General features: G+C 43.5%; 2 protein-coding genes across 5 annotated transcripts; one reads left to right on the forward strand and one right to left on the reverse strand.

Annotated features, from left to right (window-relative positions):
• Nucleotides 1-4,785: 4,785 nt before the first annotated feature.
• On the forward strand, nt 4,786-18,396 carry hcfc1a (host cell factor C1a). 3 transcript variants are annotated; one of them, XM_041033269.1, is made up of 28 exons: nt 4,786-4,845; nt 5,177-5,381; nt 5,957-6,105; nt 7,249-7,409; nt 7,536-7,744; nt 8,014-8,098; nt 8,226-8,332; nt 8,435-8,614; nt 8,708-8,950; nt 9,085-9,233; nt 9,335-9,517; nt 9,606-9,827; nt 10,233-10,337; nt 10,452-10,668; nt 11,077-11,213; nt 11,323-11,470; nt 11,605-11,825; nt 12,059-13,058; nt 13,324-13,472; nt 13,608-13,751; nt 13,855-14,062; nt 14,227-14,502; nt 14,594-14,700; nt 14,806-14,940; nt 15,039-15,224; nt 15,355-15,652; nt 15,746-15,809; nt 15,917-18,396. In XM_041033269.1, exons 1-28 carry the CDS (start codon nt 4,843-4,845, stop codon nt 15,954-15,956), a joined length of 5,331 nt encoding a protein of 1,776 aa, XP_040889203.1. In that variant the 5' UTR covers nt 4,786-4,842; the 3' UTR covers nt 15,957-18,396. The 3 variants fall into 3 exon arrangements, with proteins under 3 accessions (XP_040889203.1, XP_040889205.1, XP_040889204.1); XM_041033271.1 differs by having other exon boundaries at nt 13,608-13,742; XM_041033270.1 differs by lacking the exon at nt 10,233-10,337.
• On the reverse strand, nt 14,598-19,995 carry si:dkey-13a21.4 (uncharacterized protein LOC494576 homolog). Of its 2 annotated transcripts, none has more exons than XM_041033273.1 (5): nt 19,885-19,995; nt 19,448-19,574; nt 19,141-19,359; nt 18,452-18,577; nt 14,598-14,727 (listed from the first exon to the last, which is right to left on the reverse strand). In XM_041033273.1, exons 1-5 carry the CDS (start codon nt 19,938-19,940, stop codon nt 14,668-14,670), a joined length of 588 nt encoding a protein of 195 aa, XP_040889207.1. In that variant the 5' UTR covers nt 19,941-19,995; the 3' UTR covers nt 14,598-14,667. The 2 variants fall into 2 exon arrangements, with proteins under 2 accessions (XP_040889207.1, XP_040889206.1); XM_041033272.1 differs by lacking the exon at nt 14,598-14,727 and adding an exon at nt 18,014-18,344.
• Between the last annotated feature and the right edge of the window lie 681 nt (nt 19,996-20,676).

A 20,676-nucleotide genomic window follows, 5' to 3' on the forward strand; every position in this document is an offset into this window, starting at 1 on the left:
AAAACAGTTGGCTTACAAGAGCATTTGGAAGAGACTCTTTTTGTTTAATCATAAAGACTTTTATTTAGTTTATGGTTACATGGTATTCTCTTGTGGGATTCTGCTCACATATTCACAATGCCATGAAAAGAGCAAATAGCACCTGCAGCTGTTAAAGTGCCATAAGTCGCAACTAGAAAAGCCAGTGGTTTGTACTGTATTTGTGCTGCCAATACTGCACCTGGCCGGAAAAAAATCCATCAATCCATGCTTTTTGAGACAGGTGCACAGTATAAATTTGTGGAATGGAAACAGCTGATTGTTCATGATTAGAAGTCTGTTCACAAGAATCTGGATATCATGTTAGGACTTCACAATAATAATAATTCAGTTCAGTTGTTTTACAGCCTTGCTCGTCTTGTGTGCCTTAATTTGTGACAAATCTGGGACAAATGCCTTAAAACATTTGACTATATAGCAACAAAATACAGGCTCTTGAATCCAAACAATCTGATCCGGTCTGTGACACAGGGCTCACACACTGATCTGCTATGATGCCTTTGGTGGCTGAAAACCCACATTCACCTCCTTGAAAGCCTCCACCTCCTGCTGCCATAATCCTTGATCCATGTCACTTATGTGGCTTTACATCATGATCTCTTTAGGCTTTCAGAGTTCAGTTCTCCAGCCGTTTCCTAAGACTCTTACCGTGTGTAAACAATTACCAGGAGCTCAGACCGTAATGGAAGGTCAAGGTGTTTTGTCTGAGCTCCACTGGCCTGTTTAACCTGTTGTTGTACGCATGTATGAACACAGTACGCTGACTGATTATGAGATGATTAAAAGGGATGAGTGATTATGAGAAAAGGAAAAAAAGCAGAAAATAGCTTCAGTATGAGACTGGTGAGCTGCCATTTCTTGGACGTCTTCATTCACATGTCCTGTCACCATCTTAATGAGGCGCCTGATGAGTCTCCAATCTGTTTAAATAAGTTTTCTAGGACATCAGAATAAATCCCTCTCCTTGACCACATAAGAAGTACACTGACATGTTTCCACCAAATTACTTTTGTGTATGTTTTTTTCAAACTTGTATTAATACAAATTTGTGCAATCACAAAACTAAACTTAAGGTAAATTTAATCAGTCATTGAAGATTAATATGTGAAGGTTCTGAATTGCTTTTTTGTTGCAAGACCTAATAGACATACATACGGTGACCTGAAATGAGAGACCAAGGCAACAGCTCACTGCAGGAACAAAGGAAAGAAGATATTTGACAAGATTTGAATAAAAAACGAGTACATCACATAGAACTACATTTCACAGAGATTTGTGCCAACCTGTAGGAAAACTGATCTCAGCTTAACATTTTAGATCTTTGAATTCATTTTGGAAAAGTTATTTTCTGTATATTAATCAATATACACAGGGAAAACCTTTAAAACAATTATCACTGATTGACAAGGGACAGATCAAATATTGATCAGTATATTGGGTTTTATAAGTCTTTATGAGTTTTAACAGATTGCCTGTCTGATGGTGTTCTAGGGTTATGAGGGTGCAGCCTTGTGTTGTGGTACTTTGTGGTTTGACAGAGTGTGGCTCCGAACCGTGTCTCTGTATTAGCACTCACCTTGAAGCTTGGAACAAGAGACATCAAGACACAACACTGCATGTTAACAAAAAGTGATGTATAAACTAAGAAGACAAAAATGATGGTACTACTGTACTCGAATGCTTATGTGAGGAGTGGCTGCATTATCACATACAAAACTGATGAAATGTAAGTGGTGGCTGATCTTAAGTTTTACTGGGACCTTTTCATCAGTCAGTCAGCATGTAATGTTGTGAAACAGTAACCTGTTTTGGCATAACCAGAATAAAACAACCATATTTAAAGGCCCTGCCCACTCATGCTATACTCTCACAGGAGATTTCAACTGGCAGGTGAGGACACCTGTTCTTACGGCTGTGTGCACATCTACAGATTGTGCTTGACTGACACCTCCTTGGCTTTCCTGTGAGCTTTATTGCACCTATTAGATCTGGACAAATTACACAGTTCTCTTTCTTATTGGTGCATGGAATCCAGTTGTCTCACGTAACACATCTGTGTGGGTGTGCACTGCCTTTAAGTTATAATTTGGGTCCTTTATTCTATGACTTGTTTATGGATACAAACATTTTTGTAATTCCTGAGGTAGCACACTGAATCATCAATAAAATATGTGAATGATACAACTAAAACCTCATTATTTCCCCCTGCTGTAAACCACATACAAAACAAAAACAACACAAGTTTGCCATCTATTGGACTAATAATGTAGTGCAGCGAAGAACAATTATGTTTTTCAAACAAAAGTAAACATTTTGATGAGCCAGACGGTGCTGTAAACTGTATATTCATTCATTTTATTTGCTATAATTATGTGGCCCATATCTGTAATTGAACCATTAAATAATTCTTTATATTTTTTCAGAATAAAAACATAATCTTTTTGCCCTCTGCCAGAGGAAGGTCAGAGTTCAAGTTTGGTTACTCTGAATAACACAGCCCAGTGTCAACATTTCATAACATTAGTGGATAATCAAAAAGGCATCTGCACCCATTCAAAACTCTAAAGCATATGTAAGGCTTTGCTGTAGGTGGAGCTTCACTGGCTGATCCATTCACTGAGACAAGGATCTGCCAGCAATCCAATTTAAGTGATCTGATACGATACACCCTACACCTCTAATCCAAGAGGAAAATTCAGTTAAGAGCAGTATGGGAGTATTACAACGTATTATAATGTAATATATCATCATCAGAGACTGACTTGTGACTCTAGTAATGTTATTTACAAATTTGCTCAAGCATCAAGTGCTTTTGGCAATGGTACTTAATCCTCTGGATGTGAGCGCTTCATGCACCCAAGTATTTATTCCGGGATCACTGGCATAAAAGTAAACCAGTAAACTCTGTGGATTACATTTTAGCCCCGAATTTTATTGAAAATAAAAAGCTACTGGACTTGGCAAACTCCCAGTGAAATGTAGTGAGTGGGGGACGCTGCTCCTGTTTATAATTTAAACCAACATCATCCAAACTGTAATCATTTCCCTGTAGCTAAATTTGATTTTGCTTTCAGCCTTTTACCTGTATCCAAAAATCCAGTTTTAAAATAAATGGAGAATATCTTTCAGTTTGAGGTAACAATGCAGGTAGGCAAAACACACAATGATCTATATTCACAAAACAAATTAAACATGATGAAGAATTTTAAAAAAATCCTCCAAAACTTAAACGTTTTAGAGTATTTCTTCTATTTTCTAAACGACTGCGACAGGGAAATGTGGCTGTACATACATTCCTTTGAAAAAACACATAGAGGTGGGGGTTGGCTACTTTGTTATTCATGTTGCTGGTGTTATCTAGTAATGCAGTACTGTTATCAGTGGAGGGCGCACTAACGGGGGGTGTGGGCGTGGCAACTTTAATAAGTGTGAGCGCTAAATCTGCAAATTAGTGCATATACACTTTTATTGTGCTTTTATGGCAACATCTAAGAGGGTTTAGAGCGCAACAAAATCAACATCACCCACAATATTAAAATAAAGGGGGTTCCTACACGGATGTCGCCATCTTTAGTAAGGGACAATAAGCCTAGTCCAATAACACAACTTGTTGTAATTTGCTGAAACTCACGATATCTTTACTTTATATTACATTTTTGTGTTAGTTAGTTCGTGTTCACTGAAGCACCTCACTGTACAGAGCATCGTACGCCGTTTCACCATGGCAAATTCCAAAACTGTGAATACGTTTCTGTGTGAAATGGTTTGAGAGCGGGTCTCTGTCGCCATGTTTACTTTGGGTGACGCCAACTCTCTTCCATTTTCCTCCGCCTCTGGTTGTCAAGAAGATGGCAGCTTCCAGGCAGGCATGAGAGGAAATACTTCTTCACAAATCGAATGAATTTGGATTATTACCGCAAGATAAGACCACATACCGGTGTTTTTGCAATTACTGCATCGAAATAAGTAAGTGAATTTTAAAAATATGTGGGCCTTTTTCGGTTTGTTATGTTTTGTTGTGGCAAACCGCCCGGCCATTTTTCTTGTGGGAGCTGAAGAAGTAGGCCGATTGTCGAAAAGATGGCTGCTTCCAGAGACGGCATGAAACATAATAACATTCTGTTTATGCAGTTTAACTCCGTTTAGCTACGTCTTAAGAGTGTGGTTGCAACTACATTTGTATCAGGTAAATTATGCATGCCAAAGGAACATGAAATTACATTGCATTTAATTGTAAAATTTGGCGACGCTTTGACAGATGCCAGCCGCACAGCTAACGCTGTTAGCTTGTGCAAATTAGGTTGAGCAGCTAGCCGCTAATGCTAACGGAGTACAGCTAACATTAGAATCCGTTTGAATGCCGCGATTGCACTGTCCTTTTTTGCGTATTTCAGTAAATTATTCGATGGGAGTTAAGACGTGTGGTTTTCATAATACCTCCAACCGTTGAAGTGAGGTTGGATTATTTTGTTATGTTAATAACTGCGTTAAATGGGATGCAGCGAATGCTAAGCTTGCTAGCTACAATATGGCGACTCCCACAGAAGCATGAAAATAGCCGACTCTTGCTAACGGATTTAACTGTGGATTAAGTCTGTGTTGCTGCTGTGCATTGTACTGCTTCATTGGCCCGCTACCAATGTTTTGAATCTGTTTTTATTTTAGCGTATTTCTTTGCCGGCGTGGTTGGCTAGCTATGATGTATTTTTCTTTTTCATTCGCTTCCGCCATTTTTCAGACTGGCAGCGGCGTTAGCGGGGGTTTGTTTGGCTGCAAGATGGCTGCTTCCATGGATTGAATTCAATGGTCAGAAACAACTAAGATAAAACTTGGTTTTAGGAATGATTTAATGTGTTTCTTAGCACAGCCGCAACGGTCAAATTATTATCAAGGGTTATAAACCAGTTGTTGGTCGAAAGCTCCTACTTCCGATCATGTTTTTTTGATTGAATATTTTCAGTAACTATAGCTAACTGCTAGCCGTTAAGCTTTTCAGCCGCTGTGGCCGCATAAACTGTTTCAGAAGTTGGCTACAGTGCACGACCAGATGCTACTGCTCAGTTTGTACGATCCGTAACGTGGAAACAAATTAGTAACCTCAGCAATTAAGACCAATGCTGCTTTATTGTTCCCTCAGACCGAAGTCATGTCTGCCCCTGGCTCCGCGGTGTCTGGGACCACGGCGTCGGTTCTGCAGCCGCGGTGGAAACGGGTCCTCGGATGGTCCGGTCCCGTTCCCCGGCCCAGACATGGACATAGAGCTGTGGCCATAAAGGAGCTCATGGTTGTCTTTGGTGGTGGAAACGAAGGGATTGTGGATGAACTACATGTATACAACACCGGTAAGATTAACTTTGCATGTATAAGTTAAACAAGTGTTTTTTTCCCGAGACCATAATGTTTTATTTTACAAATCTACAAAATGTGAAATAACACACAAGGTATTTTTAAAGTGACTTTTTGCCCATGAATTGTTCAATTTTATTTCTAAAGATTGATTCGTGATGTGCAGAACTAAGTATTGTGTAGGCCTCAGTAGGCCAAGGCGGTCCTTGTCTGATCAAATTTGGCCCCCTCTGCTGGCGAAAGGCATTTGATGCACGTTAAAAAAGGCGGGCTAAAATAAAATGGATGATGCTGGTTGGTTTAAGCATATCCTCTGCCCCAATTTCCCGCACATGCACCCACTAAGAATAGACATTTTCACAAAAACTGCTTTTATGTCTTCATCTTTAAGTGCAGATTTTGGTTTGTTTTGGTTTCAATTTTCATAAATGCATTGTTTATAGATTATAGTAGTCAGGAATTCACAGCCCTGTTTAGTTATTAACATTGACCTCCTTCATGATTTGAATGGCTTGATGTAGGGACACCTCTTCTGATAACCTCACTGTTTTTATTGTGTTTTAATGTTTAGCAACAAACCAGTGGTTTATCCCAGCGGTCCGTGGTGATATCCCCCCTGGTTGTGCTGCGTATGGTTTTGTCTGCGATGGCACAAGATTGCTGGTGTTTGGTGGAATGGTGGAGTATGGAAAGTACAGCAACGACCTCTATGAATTACAGGTAATCTGTCTGTAGAAGGAAATTTTTTTTCCTTTTTTAACATTTTTTTATCTGAATTTGCACATTAAGATTATTAGAGGTTTACAAATTAAACACATCTCATGTACTCAGCTATTTGAAATATATTCCACCTTATATCTTGATTTTCCAGATATATTCATTTTCTTTGACGCTATTGTGATTCATGCAAGCATCAAATAGATAAGGCATGCGTGCAACACAAGCATTGTTTATATATTCAAACTGCTGGCTCAAAGCCAACTGGACATTATCTGTTCACATTTGCATGTAGATATTTCATCTTGTCGGTTCACACCAGCGATCATTTATGCAGGAAAAAGAAATAGAATAAGTACAAGGGAAAGTTATAGTTCTAACTCATAAGTTTCCCTAGAGTACATGTTAATGTGATTGTGCTTGGTGTGGTTCAGGTATATACAGCAACTCACAGTTAAAGGAAACCGCATATCATGATTTGCCAAAGTGGGAGGTGTGTTGCATAGTCGTAGGGGTTGCGTTGAGTCTGTTCATTCTGAATGTGCACTTGGGAGGATTAAATTAAATGTTTGGTAAAGTCAGAAGACTGTAGTCATCAGCTGTTGCAGTCCATTAATTGTTTAACTATTAGAGATGAGATAAATAATTGATTTTTCAGCGAGTATGATTCTTTCTTGAGTGATTTGCAAACCTCTTATCAGAATTTTAATGTGTTCTCAAAGAAAACATGAGCTGTAATTACAGTTTACAGTATGACGAGTTAACCAGATCTGCAAATGCACTTGCAAAACCTGTGCACTGTGAAGGAAGTTAAAGTTACAAATATGCTCTATTTCTTCATTTGATATTAAGAAAATATGCCCCAATCATATTTCGTCATCTCTGTTACAGATGGATTTTCATTCACTGGGAAATGGATTAAACAAAAAGAAGAATTGGGGGCGGGGAAGGGTGGTTAGTGAGGGTAAAGTGGGTGTAGTTTTAGCTACATTTTTGACAAAAATCATATCTTTATAATCAGATTGGCAGAATGGGGAATGAAGTCAACTTGTTTGGGATTTTTTTTTGTTGTTATTGTTTTCCTCCACTGGTTCTGTTCTGATGCAATTAACTGAAATGCTGTTTTGACCATGGTTTCTGCAACAGGCAAGCAGATGGGAATGGAAAAAATTGAAAGCAAAAAACCCGAAGAATGGGCCCCCTCCTTGTCCTCGTCTCGGCCACAGTTTTTCCCTGGTTGGCAACAAATGCTACCTGTTTGGTGGATTAGCCAATGACAGTGAGGACCCAAAAAACAACATTCCCAGGTACTGACAGTTTTCCAACTGGAGCCAATAGGGCCCTCACACAACTGCACAACATATACAACTGCTTAAAATTTTGTTTCAAGCAGCGACACGAGTGTGACTGATGTTTGTGTTTTTCATTCTCAGATACCTAAATGATCTGTACACACTCGAGCTTCGTGCTGGTTCCAGTGTGGTTGGATGGGATATTCCAATCACATACGGAGTTTTGCCTCCTCCCCGTGAGAGCCACACTGCTGTGGTTTACACGGAAAAGACGAGCAGGAAATCTCGCCTGATAATCTACGGAGGGATGAGCGGTTGTCGTCTTGGAGATCTGTGGACACTTGATATTGGTACGTCTCTAACAGTGTGACTGGGAAAAATTATAAAGGCCTTGCTGGCTGCCTGTAGAGATGATACTGTCATTTACACCCAGTCAGACCAAATGGGACTGAACATCATGACCCTCAGAGTCCAACACTTTCAAGAGGGCATAGAAAGTTAATGTTTGGCAATAATGTGTGTGGGTTTACCTCAACTCTTATGATAAAGTTTACCTGGTTGCATGCCAGAAGGAATGGGTGCTTATGTGTAACAACCTACAATCTGTCATTGTCTCCAGATACCTTGACATGGAATAAACCATCAGTAAGCGGCACAGCACCACTTCCCAGAAGTCTTCACTCTGCCACCACCATCACAAACAAGTGAGACAACTGCTTCCCGTTGCCAGTATCCCATTGAATGTTGCTTTTAATCACGTTTGAATTGCCTGTAGAACAGACTGTGCTATGTAGCAGCATCTCACACAGATTTCATTTTCTCACTGTGCAGGATGTATGTTTTTGGAGGATGGGTCCCTCTGGTAATGGACGACGTCAAAGTGGCCACACACGAGAAGGAGTGGAAGTGCACAAACACTCTGGCCTGCCTAAATCTTGGTCTGTTTAACTCTGCATTTATTATACTAGATTTCACTTTGATAATATTTGAGCAAATTGGCCCTTGCTGATGTTAATTTTGTACCATATGTTTGTCTGTAGATACCATGTGTTGGGAGACAGTGTTGATGGATACTCTTGAAGACAACATCCCCAGGGCCCGTGCTGGCCACTGTGCTGTGGCCATCAATTCCAGACTTTATGTTTGGAGCGGCCGTGACGGTTATCGTAAAGCTTGGAACAACCAAGTCTGCTGTAAAGACCTCTGGTACCTGGAAACAGGTAGGTGTGCTGGAACATAATAGATTTATCATTCAGGCAGCTCAGGTTGTACACTGTGGTTGTTATTAAATATCTTGTCCTCTACCTCCTCAGAGCGGCCACATGCCCCTGCCAGGGTGCAGTTAGTCCGTGCCAACACAAACTCTCTGGAGGTGAGCTGGGGCGCAGTCTCCACTGCTGACACCTACCTACTGCAGCTACAGAAGTATGACATCCCTGCAACTCCAGCTGCAGCCTCACCAGCGATGAGCGCAACCCCATCGCAGCCCGTGAACTCTCCAAAGAGCCCCGCACCGGCTGCTGCAGCACCGTCTGCTCAGAGCCTGCCACAGACAGGTATTACACTAGTGACCAATGAATCCTGTTGTTTCCAGTTTTTCCCCATTCATTGTTGGCATTACTCCAGGAAGTTAAATAACTGCAAATGCTCAATGAACACAAAGTCTAATGATTGGTTCCTTATTTTACAGCTGTTTTGAAGGTTGCAGCTCAACAATCTGCCACAGGCACATCTGTTGTTACAGTCCGCCCAAGCCAGCCTGGGAAATCCCCTGTCACTGTGACATCTCTTCCTCCAGGTGTCCGAATGGTAGTGCCTGCCCAGACCACCCAAGGATCGGTATGAGTTTTGCAGAGCATCATAATATGTTTGGAAATTAGCGTGCTGTCTATAATCAGATAAACAAATGTGTTCAACAGTTGTGTGCTTTCTCTTTTCAGCCAATTGGCAGTAGCCCTCAGATGAGTGGTATGGCAGCTTTAGCAGCGGCAGCTGCAGCAACACAGAAGATCCCGCCTTCCTCTGCAGGCACTGTCCTCAACGTTCCTGCGGGTGCCACCATTCTCAAAACAGTAGCCGTTTCTCCAGGAACAACCACAGTGAAAGTGGCTTCTCCCGTCATGGTAAAGAGCCCACTAACCGTTCTAACTTCACGTTGTGTGCATTCTTACGGTCGCAGGTCAGTTGTTCACATTAATGTTGTGTTTATAGGTCAGTAACCCGGCCACCCGGATGCTGAAGACTGCCGCAGCTCAGGTGGGCACAGCAACCGCATCCTCTCCCACTACCACCAGACCCATCATCACTGTGCACAAGTCTGGTGCAGTCACAGTGGCCCAGCAGGCCCAGGTGGTAACCACTGTGGTGGGAGGAGTCACCAAGACCATCACGCTTGTCAAGAGTCCCCTCACCATGGGCAGCAGTGGAACTCTGGTAAGAAAACAGGACTCTTTAGCACAATGCAATACTGAAACACTGCTCTGAGAGCACCCTTTGTTGCTTTCACACGCATGCTGTAAATGATGGGTTCTGTAAATTGCTTTTTCACACTTAGTGTGTGCGTTTTGCTTTTAAGTCTTGTCACAAGACAGTGACAACATGCACTGCGTTTGAACCAGTGGGGGAGGGAGTAAAGGTTGGCCTACAGTGACTGTTTGGAGAGCTCTACTAAGAAAACAGGGAGCATGATGTTAGTGAACCTGCATGACTGTCGATCAGTTAGAGCTGGAATGATTCTTAGAGCCACCAGTTTAGTGGTCCACCTTCCCACTGAACTCCCTGTACTGTCCGATGTTTTCTGGTGACTCATGAACTTGAGTCTCTCTCCTATGTCGGCAGATCTCCAACCTTGGCAAGATGATGTCTGTGGTACAAACCAAGCCAGTGCAGACATCAGCTGTCACAGGCCAGGCTTCCACTAACCCTCTCACACAGATCATACAGGTCAGCTATCTGCATGAGTGCAGGAAAAAAAACAGGAGGTAGCTTAAAACTCCTGAGACAGGCACCAGATGTCTTTCTCCTAATGGTTTGCGTAACATTTGCCTCTCTCCCCAGACAAAGGGTCCCCTCCCAGCCGGCACCATCCTGAAGCTGGTGACCTCTGCAGATGGCAAGCCCACGACCATCATCACCACTTCCCAGGCAGGAGGCACAGGAAACAAGCCCACTATCCTCAACATCAGCGGTGTCTCTCCTACCACCACTAAGCAGGGCACCACCATCATTAAGACCATCCCCATGTCGGCCATCATGACCCAGCCTGGAGCCACAGGTCTAAACTCACATAAGTTTACAGTGTTACAACTACTTATCCCAACAGCCTGCAGGTTACAGTTGAGCACAATCACAACTATCCTCACAATAAGTGAATTTTTGGAGCAAGCCTGATGAATATCTGGAAGAAATCATTTGTTTGTCATGTAGTTGATATTCCAGGGGAGTGGTGATGACATGACACAACAGAAGGAGTGATGATTTATTCTTACGCTTGGTTCAGTGTCCACCAACACTGGAACATTGGCGAGACATTTTGGCAATATGAGTTGAGGAAAGAAAACAAAAGCTAAGAATTATGTGTAGGCACACATTAAACAAGGTTTGGGAGACGGGTAGTGTGTGTTGACTTGACATAATCCAGATGAAAAAGTGATTTCAGACATATATTATTTTGTCCATCCAGGTGTGACAAGCAGCGCTGGCATGAAAACGCCTATCACAATCCTTACTACAAAAGTGATGACCACTGGAACTCCTGGTAAAATCATCACTGCAGTGCCCAAACTTGCTACTGCAGCTGGTCAGCAAGGACTGACACAGGTAAACTGACTCCACTAGGTGTTCAGGCTTTGTAGATGTCATCTCTGTGTTAGAGGACTTGTTCAGCCCATTTATGTAGCACAACTAATCCTGAGTTGTGTGTGTTTAGGTGGTTTTGAAGGGTGCTCCTGGACAACCAGGAACTATTTTGCGCACTGTGCCCATGAGCACGGTGGGTGGCGTTCGACTTGTTACACCAGTAACAGTGTCTGCTGTTAAACCCACTGTCACCACCCTGGTTGTCAAGGGGACTACTGGTAAGAATAACTGTGTTCTTGTTTTCAAGTGATTTAATTTTGGGTGACATGAATGTGTCATTATCACAGATCTTGTACTCTGTACTTTGTTCTATGGGTGTTTTAATGTCATTTAATGTCACTCTTCCTTCCAGGTGTCACCACTCTTGGCACAGTCACTGGTACAGTCTCTACAAGCCTGGCAGGAGGCACGGTGGACAGTTCCAACGCCTCCCTGGTTACCCCCATCACCACACTGGGAACCATCGCTACCCTGTCCAGCCAGGTCATCAGCCCAGCTGCCATAACTGTGTCAGCTGCTCAAACCAGCCTGACTTCTGCCTCCACGCTGCCCTCCTCCACCATCACAGTGCAGGTAGCTTGTTGTCTGTCAGGCTGTATTTAGCATTTTAATCGCTTGGACATTAAGTGTTGGCAGCAGTATGCACCATGAGCTTTTAATTACACCATCACACCCTGGGAATAAAGACTGCAAAGTTCACGGCATTGACACTTATTCCTGTAACTACATATCAACCACCGCTTCAGAAACACACAAGCTGTATGACTCAGACTGTGACTAAACTGAAATCTCTGTCCTCTCCTCAGAACCAGCCCACCCAGGTGACTCTGATCACAACTCCCAGTGGTGTAGAAGCTCAGCCCGTGCAGGATCTGCCAGTGTCCATCCTGGCTTCACCAACCTCCGAGCAGCCCAGCTCCACTGAGGCTGGAGCAGCTGGAGAGGGCTCTGGGACCGTCACCCTGGTCTGCTCTAACCCCCCCTGTGAAACCCACGAGACAGGAACCACCAACACAGCCACCACCTCCTCTGCTACAATTGGAGCAGGACAGGTCTGTTCTAACCCACCCTGCGAGACCCACGAGACCGGAACCACCAACACAGCCACCACCTCCTCTGCTACAATTGGAGCAGGGCAGGTCTGTTCTAACCCACCCTGCGAGACCCACGAGACCGGAACCACCAACACAGCCACCACCTCCTCTGCTACCATTGGAGCAGGGCAGGTCTGTTCTAACCCACCCTGCGAGACCCACGAGACCGGAACCACCAACACAGCCACCACCTCCTCTGCTACAATTGGAGCAGGGCAGGTCTGTTCTAACCCACCATGTGAGACCCACGAAACGGGAACCACCAACACAGCCACAACCGCATCCTCGAACATGTCCGCGGTTCGTGTGTGCTCCAACCCACCATGTGAGACCCACGAGACTGGGACAACCAACACAGCTACCACAGCATCCGCTAACATGGGAGGGGTCCAGCAGGTGTGCTCCAACCCACCTTGTGAGACCCATGTGACAGGCACCACCAACACGGCCACCCAGGCGTCCTCTAACATGAATGCAGGCCAGACGGGCACTGTGCAGAGGGTGTGCTCCAACCCACCCTGCGAAACCCACGAGACAGGGACCACCAACACCCCATCCACAGCCACCTCCAGCATGGGAGGTGAACAGACCAGCACAGCGACAGGCCTGGTCCAGAGGGTGTGCTCCAACCCACCGTGTGAAACACACGAGACTGGGACCACCAACACAGCCACCACCGCCACCTGCAGCATGGAGACAGGCGAAGGCACAGGTACACCATCATAAACTGTAACTGTCAGCTCAGCTTTTTTTTTTTTTTATTCCTTAAACAACATAAGGTCATTAATTCTACTATACATTAGTGCATTGAAAAGCCTTCGATTTTTAATTATTCTTGATGCAATTTAAAGGTCTTTTGACATCCAGAAGTGCTGACTTGCCACATGGTAGAGCCTTGTCTTACTCTCAGGTAATGAAATGGAGTAAATGGGAATGAAGTGAAACCTAAATTGTGTGTTTGTTTTGTATCCTGTCAGCAGCCCAGCAGACAGAGGAGGGAACCGAAGGTACCAGCAGCACTGAAGTGGCCTCCACCACTGCTGCAACTGGCATGGTCACCACCACCCAGGGCAGGGCCATCACTACTGTCACCCAGTCTACACCAGCCCCTGGACCCTCTGTACCGGTAAGAGTAACGCATATTTACTGTCTGTCTTAAGGCTGCATGTGTGACTCTGATGTCTAATTTAAAAGAAACAGGCCATTTTAAAAATCTTTTTCCTCATTTTTAAGTTTTTTTTTCTCCTTTCTTTCTGTCCAGTCGATTTCATCAATCACAGAGGGCGTGAGTACTGCTGCCAGCTCCACAGAGGAGCCAATGCAAACTGATGAGGCAGCATCGGCAGAAGCTGCACCCGCAGAGGAGGGAGCTACTGCCATGGAGACACAAGCAGAAGTAAATGCAGTATGTCACACAAAGCCAGAGTTGGCTCCACATTATGATATTCCAAACTATCACGACTTTTTTTGCAGTCATCTGATGGAACTTGTGAAATGTGTTCTCTCAGGGAGAAGCAGCTGCAGCAACAGCACTGAACCTACCCTCAGAGCTGATGTCTGAGGGTCAGGGAGCCACACTCATGGTGACAGGGCTGTCGGACGAGGAGCTGGCCGTGACTGCTGCAGCAGAGGCCGCAGCCCAGGCGGCAGCCACCGAAGAAGCCCAGGCCCTGGCTATCCAGGCGGTCCTCCAGGCAGCTCAGCAGGCTGTAATGAGTGAGTTCAACATTATCTTATGTAGCTCGATGTTTCGGCTCACTTAGTTTATTTTGATTTTCAATGGTGGCATTGTAGAACAATGTCTGGCTGTAGTTAACTGGAGAGAAGTTATTTGTCATGGTTGTGGTATGAGGTCGTTCCTGAATATTTTCTGTTAATAGATGAAGGCGATTCCGCCGGAGAGAGCCAGCAACCCACCAACATCCCCATCATGCTCACCCAGCAGGAGCTCGCAGCTCTGGTACAACAGCAGCAGCAGCTGCAGGAGGCTCAGGCTGCAGCCCAGCAGGCTACCGTAGACACAAGCTTGCCCACCGAGGGCCTCGCCCCTGCTGACAGCCTCAACGACCCCTCTGTCGAGAGCAACGGACACAACGAAATGGCTGCCGCAGTCACCAGTGCTGTAGCATCTCTGCTGCCACGTACCACAGCTGAGAGTAAGACTTGTGCACTTGTTTAACAGTTGGTTTGGATGTCGCTTTGTACATAAAAGTAAACTGACCTTGTATTATTCCTTTCACTCCACAGCACTCGCTCCATCAAGCACCTTTGCACCCTCTGTGTCAGTGGCAAGTCCAGCCAAGCTGCAAGCAGCAGCCACTCTAGCAGAAGTCGCCAATGGCATCGAGGGAGAGGTGAGTCATTGTAGTATTACTGAACATCTGGTTGGTACAGACAGGTAAAAGAGACAGAGAAAAAAAAAAGTCATTTTCAACTGACAATTTTGTCTTTCTATACAGAAGCAAGCCCCTCAGCCAACCCCAGTGAAGCCTGTCGTAAAGAAAGAAAACCAGTGGTTTGATGTTGGAATTGTAAAAGTGACAAATATGGTTGTCACCCACTTCTATGTGCCAGCGGATGATTCTCAAGGAGATGTAAGTGTCTCAGCAGGTTTCCTTGATGTTCAGAAGATGCTAGTATGTATGCATGCTAGTGTGCTCACTTCATCTCTAATGACTTTCTGTTTTGGTAGGATGATTCTGGCATCGTGCCAGACTACAGCCAGATGAAGAAAATGGAGCTGCAGCCGGGAACAGCTTATAAGTTCCGTGTTGCTGGAATCAACGCTTGTGGTCGTGGAGCCTTCTCAGAGATATCTGCGTTCAAGACCTGCCTACCAGGCTTCCCAGGGGCACCTTGCGCCATCAAAATCAGCAAGGTAAACACATTTGCCCACAGTCGACCTTTTATTTATTTTATTTTTTTTTTGTGGATTTGACATACAGGTGCTGTCCTCACGAGCCATGCTTTCAGGCACTGAGTAGTATCTGTTCACTGTCCCTCTGCAGAGCCCAGATGGTGCCCACCTGACCTGGGAGCCCCCCTCGGTGACGTCAGGGAAGATCATCGAATACTCAGTGTACCTGGCCATCCAGAGCAACCAGACAGCTGAAGCCAAGGCCTCCACCCCAGCTCAGCTAGCCTTCATGCGTGTGTACTGTGGACCCAACCCCTCATGCTTGGTGCAGTCGTCCAGCCTCTCCAACGCCCACATCGACTACACCACCAAGCCAGCCATCATCTTCCGCATCGCCGCCCGCAACGAGAAGGGCTACGGTCCTGCCACCCAAGTTCGATGGCTGCAAGGTGAGCACCGCACATCATAAACTAATACTCAGATATTGGCAAGTGAGCAGTTTAGTGAATGAACAGATATATAACTGTTTTTTTGCTTTGTAGAATCTGGCAAAGACGCTGCCTCTGCAAAACCGGCCCCCAAAAGACCAGGCACCTCTCCTGATACGTAAGTAGCATGTTCATGTTTGACACTGTGCACGCAGGCTCCGCATTAACATGGAACTGATGAATAAAACATGCAATGCTTATTCTGGTTTTATGTGTGCTTCACAGTAAGGCTACTGGTCCAAAGAAAGCAAGGACGGACCAGTGAGGTTGCCCAGAGACCCCTCCCAGTCTTTTGTCCTTTTTTCCACTCGCTGTCCTTTTATCAGGAAGACTGACCTTCACCCCTCCTCCACCTCCTCATCCTCACCCTAATCTCATCTTCCACCCTCAAGTCTCAGATCAAGACAGCAGTGGAGGCAGAACAACCGTATGAAGCCGAGATGAAAGTCAATCTGAGAGATGTTTCTGTAGATAAAACCCTCCTTCCTCCTTGTTCTGTTGGTCGTACTATTTTTAGAGCAACTCAAACTTAGAAGCACATTATCTTTTTCAGTCACATCCCCTTCCATCCTTTAACATCTATTTTTGGCTTGTTTCAGTAGTTGAGCAGTATAGAGAAGCATTTACATCTTTCACAAACTGGGAGCCAGCCTGAGCGCAATGTTACCTTTTTTTTTTTTGTCTTTTGTGAATCCTGGGGGGATGTAGAGAGAGACTACATGAAATGATGTACAGTGTTGAAAAAAGGCTGTGGAGGCATTAGTTTAGACGAGAGGAAAAATCAGTATGGAAACAAATAAAGCACTTGTCCTCAAGGAAAGAGGACATCATTTTTTTTTCCTTTCTTTTTTTGCTCAAAACAAATTTGCTTCATCAAGAACCAAGTCTGTACAGTCATCGTACTGGACTCCAGTTTCCTGGTAATGTCATCACTGTGCGCTTTTTACCCCAAGATGAGGACTGGTGGCCGACACTTTGAAGTGGACAAAAAAGAACGACAAAGGAAGAGATTTGTAGAGAATGAATGACAGACTTTGCTAGGACTGAGACTTGCAGCACACACAGAAAAAAAAAATCTTGCAAAATCTTCCCAAAAAATTAGCAAGCAATGACGCAGAAGATCTTTTGTGTAGTTTATTTTTGTATTTTTTAAGCTTTTTTTTCTCCTGTGTGTATGTGTATGTTGTGTGCATTTTTAAAAACATCACTTTTTTTAACTGTTGTTCATCCCCATAGTTTGTGTTCGTGGGAAGATGGGTGGCTGTGTTGAGGTTGCCACTATATTTTTAAAAAAATCTTCATTCAGTTGGTCGTATGTTCCTGTTGTTAACAGACGGTGATGAACGAGAGAAAGACTTTTGTATTCGTTCCAAGTAGAACCGCAGAGGTTATAGGACTGAAGGGAACTTTGAAGTGGACCCAGGGAGAGGAGAGTTTTTACTTTGTTTACTACTCAATGCTTGTGTTGCTTTGTTTGCCAAACATGGAATTTCACGGGGTATGTGGAAAATAACATCAGATCTTTTCATACCTTTTCCCCCCTTAATATCCCAATCAGTTGTCCTATGCTTTTTTTTATGCTCATGAATGTGGTGTCTCACCTCTTCTTTAATTTTTAGAATGGCAAATTATATTAGTAGACCTATTTTCCCTATCCTATTGATGTATGTGAATCCATTTAATAAATTTTAATTTTTTTCCTCCCACGGCTCTGTATTTCAGACTACAGATGGTGTGCAAGCTAACTGTGACGTGTAAACCCGTATGTCTTTGAATGGGGATGTCTTGGGAAGAAAGCTTACATAGCCGGAGTGTACTCACTTGTAAATTAGTTCGTTCATAGAGCAAGAATAAAACAAACAAAAAAAAAAAACATCTTGGCCTTTTATATAATTACCTGTAACAAACTGTTTTTACATGTTGGTCATCTCTTGATTGCCTTTTGTGTCTTTACTTATAAAAGAAACAAATATATATATAAATATATATAGTCTCCCTGATTGTTCTAATTTGCTTCTGTCAAGCTGATTCACTGTAGGAGTCTGAATCACTGCTAGGTTCATTACAATACAAACTTGTACAGGGAGGAGGTTTCTGACTGGACATGAGTGTATATCTACTTTTTAAAGGGCGAATTCAGTTGTGATGGTAACGGCCAGGAAGGAAGATCAGAGCCAAGGTTTCCGCTTGCCGCCTTTTCTCCGGCTCGCACCTTGGTTTCAGTTTGTGGTTTCTCCCGATTTCTTTCTAGAAACGAACTTTCTCTTCATATGCATTCATAATTTTGTGCGTGTCAGTGTGTCTGTTGAACAAAACTAGACATGCATGCAAAAGCAGTGTATTTTAGTAGTGATGCCTTAAGTTAGACCATAAGCTGAAGGTTCTCAAAAAAAAGAAAAAACATTTAATGAGTTTGTTCCTCTCTCCATGTGGTATACAATTGTGTCCTTTCCTTCCATAGTACCTTTGCTGGGTCACTATTTTTGCACCCTCGTTAGATAGGTCATCATCAGCAGTGCCGAGGTCTCTCTGAACTTTCCCTCCCACACTGGGACGAGTGCTGCTCTCAGCACTCACAGGTGTTGCGAGTTTCTGTCGGCTGTTTGCAGGTTATCTGGAAATGTCCTGTATTTTCCAATGTGTGTTTTTTGTACTGTAGGGAGTAATGTATCTTTTATCATCAAAAAATAAACATGTTAAACATAGAGAGATTTGCTGTCTTTCTTCTCTTAAATAGAAACAGAAAATTAACCAAATCACCTGTTGTATGCCTCTCTGAGCCGCCCTCAGAAACGGCTTCTGTACGCCTAGATCTTCTTTGGCACTTCCTTCAAAGTACTCTGCTCCTATTTCTTCACACCACTGCAGAGCCCTCCTGCCAGATACCTGCAACAAAAGACCGTATCGCTGTCACAATACTGACGTGACGGCAACACAATCTCAAGTCACAAATCAGATCCTGCAATACAATAAAGACGTAAACGTGTTAATGTGCTCCAGTACGGGAAAGTAATTACTTCTACCCTTGGCACTGAGAAGCTTTTCCATGTTTGATGACTTTCTCCTACTTCTATGTAGTGGATCCCTCATACAGTATTTCTACTGAAATACAATATTGTCTTTTGTGAAAAGAAAAGAAGTTCTGAGTCAAAGTTCTGAGACAAACACTTGGATGAGCAGCAGAAAAAAAACATCTTCAGAATTTAAAGAGAAATTCAGCAGCTTCTGACTCACTATTTCTAGGTATCCTACAGCCTGTGTGACTGAGTCACGTATGTACAGCCACACACACACACACACATACACATTTCATCCACTCGTTTGATTTGATTGGTATAATAGTTTCATCAGATGTCAGTGAAGCAGACTGATGAAAGGGTGTTTGACTGGCTCTTTCCTGAAAAGTATTCAGGTAAGCAGAGTGTTATTTATCAACTTGTCTTACTGACCTCCCGGCCGCTCTGGTCAGTCTTGTTGCCCAAAACAATAAAAGGGAAGTCAGATGGGTCCTGAGGCTCGCCCTGGACCAGGAACTCCTTCCTCCAAAACTCCAAGGCGGAGAAACTGGCCTTGGATGTGACATCAAACACCAGCATGCAGCAGTGGGCTCCTCTGTACAGAGGTGTACCCAGAGACTGGAACCTCTCTGTACCTGCTGTGTCCCAGATCTGACACAGACACGGGAAGAGAGAGAGGTGGGTTCCTACTACACGTGGTTTGCGTTTCACTGAGACTGCGCAGGAGCTGAAGAGTTACCTGCAGGGTCACCGTTTCCTCATCTATGTTGACTGTCTTGGAGAGGAAGTCAGTGCCTATCGTGGCTCGGTACATGTTGGTGAAGCGGTGATTCACATATCTGTTCATGAAGGAGGATTTTCCCACCCTGAGTAAACACACACGCACGCACGCACACACACACACACACACACAGCAGGTAAAGATACATCTTACTCTAATCTGTTTCCCCTCCAACACACAACCACCACTTCTTCCTTTAACTCACTGCAACACTGAAAACAAAACGTTTACACGTTTGTGATAATCCATTAAGATTCACGCCTCAGAGTTATCAGAATTCAGAGTCCCTGAAAATGAAAGTTAACAACTGTCGGTCGCGCAGTACAGCAAAACATTTCATTTCATAAAACGAAAAAAAAAAAAAGATTTTTAAAGCAGAAACTAGTTGACGTTACCCAGAGTTTCCTATGAGGATAATTTTCAGGGTAACCGGACCTTTTCCTTCGCTCATGTCCAGGTTTGTTTCCACCGGAGCTCCTGCTGCTGATGCTGCCTTCAGACGTTCCTCGTAATTTTGCCTTTCTGTAATTTGACGTGTCATCGTAGCCGTGTTTTTAATCACAGCCCGTAGCCAGGATGTTAAAACTGCTGTGGTTATAAATGCAAGTCCCCCTTTTCTTTCCTTAATGGAAATTTTTTTTTAAAAAAAAATATTATTTTGATCATTTTTGACATAATTTCTTCTAATCTGCAACTGAATTTTACATAAAATTATTGGAGAAGGCCTCCAAACATGACACCTTCTCTATACTGTCAGCAGAGAGAATTTATTAAATTTTGCTTTTGGTCTCCAAGCAGTCAAATTTAAACATAGTAAGTCTTAAACTACTAAAATGAGCCGCTTATTTATACCAAATACTGAATGTGGAGTCCTTTAAACTGTTTATAAAGACTCTCTATGGTTCCCCAAACTCCCAGATTCTAATAATTCCCAAAGTACAGTCACAGTCTTTTTTCGTTTAAATAATAAGTCATCCCGACTGTAGCACTTTGGTGGCTTATGCTTTTGAAGGCATAATTTGTCAGCTGCTTTGTCTGGTTGGCACATTACTGACCTCTGTCCTCCTTTTCTACATCAGACACAGCTGATTTCAGATTCAAGCTAAAAAAAAAAGCTGAAATCAATTATATAAAACATGGAATTTTAAGATATATTTTTACAACCATAATGTAAAAACACAAGACAA

This window comes from Toxotes jaculatrix, chromosome 3, assembly GCF_017976425.1.
Source record: "Toxotes jaculatrix isolate fToxJac2 chromosome 3, fToxJac2.pri, whole genome shotgun sequence".
In the NCBI taxonomy this organism is placed as follows: domain Eukaryota; kingdom Metazoa; phylum Chordata; class Actinopteri; family Toxotidae; genus Toxotes; species Toxotes jaculatrix.